We start from the raw sequence: 8613 nt of genomic DNA, 5'->3' as shown, positions 1-8613 counted from the left end.
GCTGCTGGCTCAGCGTGCTTGTTCTGAGGGAGATACGAGAACCACATTCCCCCCGCCCCCCTTGGTAATGTTACAAAGCGAACCTCTTGACTGAAAAACCGAAAGCTTTGGGATTAATAAAATAGTCATCCCAGGCACAAAATGGTAAGTGAAATATTCCAAGACATGGTGTGATTAATTTACCCACGCCTCCTCCTCACCCGTTCCCAAACACTCTGCACCTCCATCAGAAACCACGGGTTATGTCCAAAGCCTCGTTTCGGCGAGACCGCCGCCTTCGGTGCATTGCCCGCGGCTCGCTCCGGCCCACGCGGGGCTGCCTAGCGGCTGCGGGGGCTCCGGGGACGGGCGCGCGTGTCCCGCGAGGCGGGCCGGGCTGGCTGGCGCGCGGCAGGCTCGCGGCGCTCGCGGCTCCCGCTCCGCGCCCAGAGCCCGCCAACTTCCTTACGTCCGCGGCCCCTCGGAGCCTCCCGGGTCTGCCGGCTCGCTCGTCTTCCCCCCCGCGGCGGCCGGGAGCGCGGGCCCTGCGACGCCGGGGCGCAGCCGGCCCCGCTCGGCGACACTGCTGCCGTCCGGCCCCGGGCGGCGGGGACGGAGCTTGCCTCGCTGCGCCCGCGGGGCCGCAGGCCGCTAGTCCCGCCCGCCGCTCGCACAAACTACTAGCGGCTCACGACCCGGGACAAACTTCTGGCTGAGGCGCAACCCTCGCACAGTCGGTCACCCTTCCGGAAGCCAGGCACAGAGCACAAGACACGGCTGGGGAGAGGAGGGAGAGAGACAGAGGGTGGAAACAGTGTCGTCGCTCCTCTCCGCGCGGGTGACGCTGCACCGGCGGCGGCGGCGGCGGCGGCCGCCCCCAGCCGAGCTCCCTCCCGGAGGCGCCGCGGCCGCCGAGCGCAGGGGCGCGGGCCGGCGGGGCTGGGCGCTCACGCCCTCTAGCGGGCCGCGGCGGCGCCGGGCGGCCGTGACGTGGGCGCTCCCTTCAGCCGGCCTGCGGGGCACCGCCAGTCAGTCGGGGAGCAAGAGCCCCGCGCGGAGCCGGCGCGGGCTCGGCCATCCGCGCACCGCCGCCCCCGGCGCTGGGCTCGTGGCTGGCGGCGGAGAGGGGGCGGGCAGGACACACGCGCCCACCGCCACGGCCGCGGCCGGCGGCTCAGGTCCCGAGCAGGGGAAGCGGAGCGGCGGCGGGTGCAGGCGCCGGAACGGAGGGCGGATTTTGGCTCCGCGGGCGCGCCCTCCGCTCCCTCTCGCAGCCGCGCTGGACGCCGAGTGGGGAAGGCGGCGGCGGAGGAGGACCCAGGACCCCGACCCCCGGAGCTGCTAGAGTTCGGACTTCTGCAACTGTTGGCACTTCGGGGCTCCGGCTCTGTTTTTGGCTGTTTACCTTTCTCTTCTGGCTGCCTGGAAACCCAAGCTCCCGTCCGCCCTCCGCCCTCGCGCGCCCACCCAGCGCCGCCTGGGAGCGGCCCGGCGCACACTCGGCAACATGAGGAGACTTGGGACTTGCCTGGCGACTTTGGCCGGACTTTTGCTAACTGCGGCAGGGGAGACATTTTCAGGTAAGCGGGACCGTTTGTGCCGCCGCCGGGGACGCGCGGGCCGGAGCGGGGGCCCGGGACGCCGGCAGCTCCCGGCGGGGAGAGCCCGAGGCGGGCGGCGGGTCCGGGTTGGGGGCGCGGTGGGCAGACACAGCTGCTGCCCGTTAGCCCGCGCTGGGCGAGGGGCCGGCGGGGATCGCAGGCATCGGCGATTCGGACGGCCGGAGAGAGCGTGCCCCGAGCACTAGCCTCGAAGCGGGGACCCCCTCCTCGTCCTCACCCCTCCGGGGCCTGGGCTCGTGCTCTGGCGAACCGCTGCTACTGCGAGTCCCTGGCCGGCTCGTAAAAGAACAGCAGAAAACTTTGCTTGAAGTTCGGCGCTGCAGCCCGGGGCCGCCGGGCGTGGGCGCTGCGCGATCCCTACGACCCGGAGCAGCTGCCGGGCCTGATTGCCGGTCCCCGGCTGCGCCCGTGGCGATCGTCCAGACCCGGTAGCAGCTCCGGTGGTGGCGACCGCCCGGCGCCCTGCGGTCCCTGCTGCCGCCCCCCAAGCCCCTCTCGGCCGGTGACCCCTGGCTCATCCAGACGGTTGCGTAGCAGCTCCGGAGAGCCTAGGCGGGCGTTCCTCGTCGGTCCCAGCGGGAGGACTCGGCAGCCCGGGAGGGAGAGGCCAGGATCCCAGGCCCCGGGCCAACGCGGCCTTGCGCCCTCAGGGCCCCATCTACCCGCCTTCGGCCCCCAGCGGAGCGCTGAGGCCAGTGGCAACTTGTTAACCCAGCCGCGCCGCCGAGGGTCCCAGGTGGGAAGGAAAGGGACTGTGCGTGCAAGTGTGTGTGTGAGTGTGCGCGCGCGTGGGTCTCCTAGCGCGGCCGGGGGCGTGCCGAGCCGGGAGGGGCCCCTCGCCAAGAGGACCTGTAGACTCCAGGCGTGTGTGTGTGTGTGTGTGTGGAGGGGGGGTGGTCAGGCGTGGGGCCCAACGCCGCGCAGTGTTAGGGGGTTTATCTCTAGGTTGCCATCAATACCTGGAGCACACACGTGGGTGGATGGGCCAGACTCGTGCACATTTGCACACTTTCTCATGTGTATTAGTTTCATTAAGGTCCACGTACAATGGTGGCGCTGGGCTTCTTGTTTTTAGTTAAATAAAAACCCCGCTATTTGAGCGTAAACTTGGGTTGCATAATAGGTTTGTATCATTATTAGGGAGGAATGAATAAGTTGGACCTTTTAAAAGAATTTTTGGTGAAGGAGCTTTTCACTGACAGTAAAACGCGTATTCTAACCATCGGAGAGGTTTGGCTGTCTAGTCTGTGGTAACGTACAGTTTTACTTTTTTTGGAGTCCTGGGTTCACAGAGGCACAGACGCCTGTGTCCCATGTGTTGCTGAGCTACAGGACCCTTGACCACAGTTGGCCGGAGAGATGAGAATGAGATCGTGGTTGGCAGATTGCTCTGTGCTGTGAAATCCAAACTGTCAACTTCAATAAAGAAGTACCCTTTCCCTAAGTTTAATATTTCCTTAACTGTCTAGTAATTGCACGTGCTCCAGAGGGCTTAAAATGATACACTGCTGTCTGATATAAAATTGATGCAGATTTTGGCCTTATTAGCGAATTATGGAGTTAGACTCACCAGTTTTAGAGCCTTGTAACTCATTAGTGTTAGAAGCCAAATATGAGGGCCTTAGTGATGGTTTTCTCCTTATTAAGATTCATAAGTCCCTGCCTGGGATTTGTTAAAAGTTAAGCCTGTCGAATAGCGTTTGGGTGGATTTTTAAGTTGTGTGCAAGGGGATGGAAACAAATATTTATGTAGCTTATTTCAAGCATCACTCATTCATCATTAAAAAAGGACTTCAGCATTAGATAGTACTGGCCTGTGTCCTTGTTAAGGCTGATTTAAACTGTCAAACCCCAAGAAACTTTGACTAAAATTTAGCCATATTTTTTTTTTCAGAGGAAATAATATCATTCTGTTTGTGGGTGTGCTTACCTTTTGTTTGGAAAGCCAGAGTTATTCTAGTGTGTTAGTGGCTAAAGGGGAAAGGAAGGGCAATATCCGAGAGACTGCTTGGAAATGTTGAAATTCTAAATATGTGAAGTTGGTAAATTTTGTGTGTGCGGCGATCAGGTATGTTGCCATGCATTATGGTTTTTTCTGTCCACTTTGCATTTTAGGTGGTATAGGCATGAGGCACTTAATGCTTTGAAAAGCGAGTTTCTTTGTGTATGCTGGGAAAGTTATGAGCAACAGTGATGCTTATTTCTTTTTAGGATTCTTCTGGAAATTGTAATAATTGGCTGCTTTTTTCCCCTGACACACCTTATGTGATACTCAGTTTTAGAGGTAGAGGAGATAGATTGTAAGCTCCTTGAAGGCAAAGTCAGTATTTTTTTCCTTCTTGATTCCCCATAAAACCCTTAACATGAAGCCTTAGATCTAACAGGCAATCACAATTTTTAGACTAGAACACTAACGTGAACGCTGACCATTTGCAGTCGCTTTGTATCTGAATTAACTTGACACAGAACGGAGGGAGAGGAATGATTGTAGGAAGTTGGACTTGACTGACATTTTTCTGCCTTTGCAATGAGTATTTTCCAGAAGGGGTTCTCCTTAGCTCACTCCAATGGCTTAAATGATGAGATTTTGTGTGAATGGTGGCGGGTTTTTTGTGTGACTAAGATTTATACACACGGGACTTTGCTCTTCCCTTTCTGCAGTGCTCATAATCTCGTGTCCTTTTCAGGAAGGACTGGAATTTATATATTTATTAATCATTTCTAGAGGTGGGCTATAGGGAATTTGGAGTCCAGAGATCAGAAATAGAATGCTAAACTTACTGGAAGAAAAAAAGAATTCAGTGTGTGGTTCATGTGGGCTTTATGTACTATAAACATGCCATTTAAAAAATGGTTTTCCATCTTTACAATTTCTAATTTGTTAATATTCTTGGAATTTCTAATGCCAGTATTCTTGTTGGAGGCTCACTTTCCTGCCTTCTAGGCTTTTAACAGTCATTAAAAATAACTTGTTGGGGCGCCTGGGTGGCTCACTTGGTTAAGCGTCTGACTTCGGCCTGGGTCACGATCTCACAGTTTGTGAGCTCGAGCCCCGCGTCAGGCTCTGTGCGGACAGCTTGGAGCCTGGAGCCTGCTTTGGATTCTATGTCTCTCTCTCTGTCTCTGCACTTCCCAGCTCATGCTCGCACTCTGTCTCTGTCAAAAATAAATAAACTTGAAAAAAAAAAAAAAAAAACTATTGTAAAAAGGAACACAAGTCAGCCTCAAGAAAGCTAAGTCATTTTACTTTTGTTTGAAATTCTCCTTTTTCATGTGAGAAGCCAAATAGCTGGCAGGTCATTCTTCTTTGACCCAATTTCTTAAAAGCCGAATTGTAATATATTTAATACAACAGAGTATTTAGTTTTACATTATAATGGGACTGATGTGTTAAGTTCTCTTAAAACTCTGGTTTGCAGAGATAGAAATACAAGCAGATCTGGCCCTTTGTTTCTACCACAGTATTTGGAATAAATTAAACCTTACCATATCCTTGTGAATTTGGGGCTCTTGTGGAAAAGTTTATTTTAAAAATACTCTTTAAAGGCTATTTGTGGGAAAAACAGCCAACAACTGAATAAAAAGTCTATAGTTTAGTCGGCAGTCCTGTACCAGTGTTTCATTTCTTAGTTTTGGACTTTGGTGAGGGTTATGTCAGATGTAAACATTAGGAGAGGCAGGTGAAGCGTTGTACTTGGAAGCTGTACTATTTTTTGCAGCTTTCTTGTAAGTCTAAGCTTATTTTAAAATACAAAATATTAAGGTACACTTTATAAAGAGTGGGAATAATTTGTTGAGCATTGTGACTTATTTTTCTTTTTCAGGTAACTATAGTCATGACACTTTATATTTTTATGGTGCTTTAACTAGATTGATAATTCATGTGATGGAAATACTTCAAATTTAGATCAGTGAGCATGAAAGAAATATGCGTAGAAAATTACTCTAACATTTTTAGTGTTATGTGTATGTAAAGAAGTATTTACTGCTTGAGCGTAATAAATTGTGCCGATCTGGAAAATTACAGGTTTTAGTCTTTCATGTTTCCAACGGGTTATTATACAGTTTTTCAGAAGTGAAGTTACTTACATATCATGATGTATGGGTAAGTATGTATATAACTTGAGTAATAATAAAAGTTCTGAAAGAACTTTCCTTAATGGACAAATAATCCAATTTGTGTCTTCAGATTATATAAACACTGGATGAAAGAAGCAAAACCTTTACTTTTGGCAAAAGTTGGTTTTAGAATTTAAATATTTCCGTGGCAATTCTGTAAAAGTTGATGGCTTATTCAAATTTTTCCATGATGGTTCCATAACAATTTTAGTAACATTCCAAGAACCGATTGGTTGTATGTGTCTGTTTTGGTAGAGGAATCGTGTTTTGGATTCAGTATTGTTTCCTTTCAGTTTTCATTTCAGGTTTCATCAACTTTTCTAGAATGAGCATGTATTATCTGAATCTCCTAAGACTTAGCTTTCAGCAAGGGGTCAGGCACATTGATAAGTAGTTACATATTTGTTCAGCAGTATAACATTTTTCTTGAGGGTGGTGTCTACCCTCCCAGGCTTTTTAGTTTAATTTTGAGCTTCTTGGCTCTGAAGACCAACTTTCCCACCAACTTTCTTACAGTTTCGTCTCTCAGTTGCTTATTATCTCCACGAACGTAACACATTAATAAGCTCATTTTGTAAGTGAGCAAAGGTTTCATTACTAACGTGTTTCAGACTCAGTAGTGAAACATTTAAAAAGATCCAAAATAATAGAAGCCTCCCATCATAAGAGGGTGCAGCTTCTCGGGTTCCTAAAATCTTGCTGTGGTTTCCAGTGTAGTGGCCAGAAAGCCCGAGCTTCTTCTGTGGCTCTGAAAAACCCAACAGAGAAAAGTAAGTAGGGGCTGGTGTTGGGCGGGGAGCAGGAAAGGGTTAGTCACCAACCTTGGGAGTCTGTAGTGCCCCCGCCATTGAGTAGAAGTGTGTAAGAGACAAATAAAAGAAGAAAACAGGCGTGAGAAGAAAAGTGTTGTGTGCTCAGGCATCAGTGACATTAGTTCTGGAGGTCCTAGCAGAGGAGGGTCGCTGCCCTTACACCCTCCTTGCTCTTAAGGATGGAACTTGTGGAAAGGAAAGGAAAGGTAATCAAAAGAGTGACAGGTAGGTTGTTCTTACATCCTGCACCTCAGCAGCTTTAGGTGGCCTTGGGGAGGGCCTGGGGGGTATTGAGCCAAGTGTTGATGGCAAGCCGAGTTTAAATCTGCACTTCTTAAAACTTGGTGTGCCCCAGGAGCACCTGCAGTGGCCCTTCCCAGTGTTAATTTCTAGGGCTGAGCTATGGCGATTGTAAGGTGGAAGGTTCATGGAGGGTCTCACAGCATCTCACCACGTAATCCTGGTTTGTGGCCACGTTTTGGGACATGTTGATCTAAAAAAGCAGTTCTTAAAGTGCTGTCCTTGGACCAGCAGCGTGAGAGCATCCCTTTGGAACTTGTGAAACACGCCTGACTCTTGGCCCCACCCAGACCTGCTGAATCTGAAACTGGAGGAGGGTTTCAGGCTGCTGTCTGTGTTGCAGAAAGCCCTTGAGAGCGTTCAGATGCTTGTAAGAACTACTTTTCCCGAAGAGCCAGGATCCTCATTTTGCAATGTCAGCCTACCTTGACAAGAGTTGAAAGAGAACCATGGGTAAAAATAGAAGTCACGTTCATGCACTTATTGGCCTCCTGATGAACACAGCCAAAATTATGAACAGGCTGACGTGACCGTGCTATGATTCTCAGCCTCTTAGGTGAAACCGCCAGTGTGACATTTCAAAAGATAGTCTTATCTGGGGAAGATATTGGAGCCAGCCATTTGTTAAAACTTAAATGAAAAAGTTTTCTGTAATTTTACTTCAACATAAAGTTTTAATTAAAATTTGTGGTAATGATTAGCCACTGGAAATTTTTCTGGGTGGATATTGTGTGTAGAAGGTATTTGTTGGTTTGTTGTAATAAGTGCACAGCCCAATGTGTCTGTAAAATAATGCCTTTCGTTCAAGTAAATATGGAGCACTTCCTGTTTGTAAAGCCCCTTGACAGGGGAGCATTGGGAGGGGTGGTAGTGGGCAAAGATAAGAAACATACAGTTATGATGCTTTGTCCATTTATGAGAAGTTTCAAAACCCACTGAAATAGAATAGAAACAGTTCTGTCTTTGGAGAGCACTGGAAATTAATGTACGTGAAATCTGGAGTTTCAATGTGGAAATCAAAGGAAACTGTGCCTTTGGAAATGAACTCAACTTCCAGATAGAAAAAGGGTTTTCATTACCCTTCTCTTCAGGGTACCGCCAGTGCATATCCGAAAATAGAGCTGATTTCTGTTTTCCGCAAAAGACAGACATCGCCGTCTCTGTCATTTAACACCCCAGGTAACTAAAAGCGCTCGGCACGTTATTTAACAGATTTATCTTGACAATGTTGTCACCAGACTTTCCGAGAATCAAGGCGCCGAGTGCTCTCCACAAGGCAGGCTGGCCTCCTGCTTCCTGCTCCTCCTGCTTGTGATCCAGAGCTGATCACTAGGTGTAGCTGCATCCTTAGACCCACCTGCCTGAGCCGGGAGAGGCCCAGCCTTACCCACCTAAGGCTTCCTGCTCCCATTTACTTACAGCTGAAGGAAGGATGCTGTTTAGCGCACCTTCCTCTGCCTGTCCGCGCGTCTTACTCTTTTCTGTAAGCTTAAACTCTTTCACGGAAGTTTTGGTTCCAGTAGTTGTAATCTTGTTTGTTGTGGTGCAGCCCTGACCCAAAGGCAACTTTAAACTGGTCTGTGATCCTCTTTCTCGTTTTTCTCTTTTGCTGTATCATGTTGCTGCTATTCTATATATAGCAGTGGGGCTAGAAGAAGTAGTGTATGTCTGCCAACTAAGTGAGAGTTCGTCTTCACCTGTGGCTGTGCTCCATCAGGCCTTTTAGCAGCAGCCCAGAAAGAGGCAGTGGGGTGTAGAGCCAGGGGCAGGTATGTATCATC

The 8613-nt window shown here is 49.9% G+C and overlaps 1 protein-coding gene across 2 annotated transcripts in view; it reads left to right on the top strand.

The window, feature by feature from the left end:
• The first annotated feature begins 1120 nt into the window (after positions 1–1120).
• The window catches only part of PTPRM (protein tyrosine phosphatase receptor type M), a 789396-nt gene continuing 781903 nt past the window's right edge, over positions 1121–8613 (top strand). Inside the window, exon 1 of one of the 2 annotated variants that reach the window (XM_042910577.1) lies at positions 1121–1559. In XM_042910577.1, the coding sequence (XP_042766511.1) occupies positions 1487–1559 (73 nt within the window). In that variant the 5' untranslated portion in view covers positions 1121–1486. The remainder of the gene's footprint in view (positions 1560–8613) is intronic. The other variant, XM_042910576.1, reaches the window with a different exon arrangement.

The sequence above is a fragment of the Panthera leo genome, chromosome D3 (genome assembly GCF_018350215.1).
Source record: "Panthera leo isolate Ple1 chromosome D3, P.leo_Ple1_pat1.1, whole genome shotgun sequence".
Classification (NCBI taxonomy): Eukaryota; Metazoa; Chordata; class Mammalia; order Carnivora; family Felidae; genus Panthera; species Panthera leo.
Note: the sequence above shows the minus strand (reverse complement) of the source record. Positions and strands in the feature narration are given on the sequence as shown.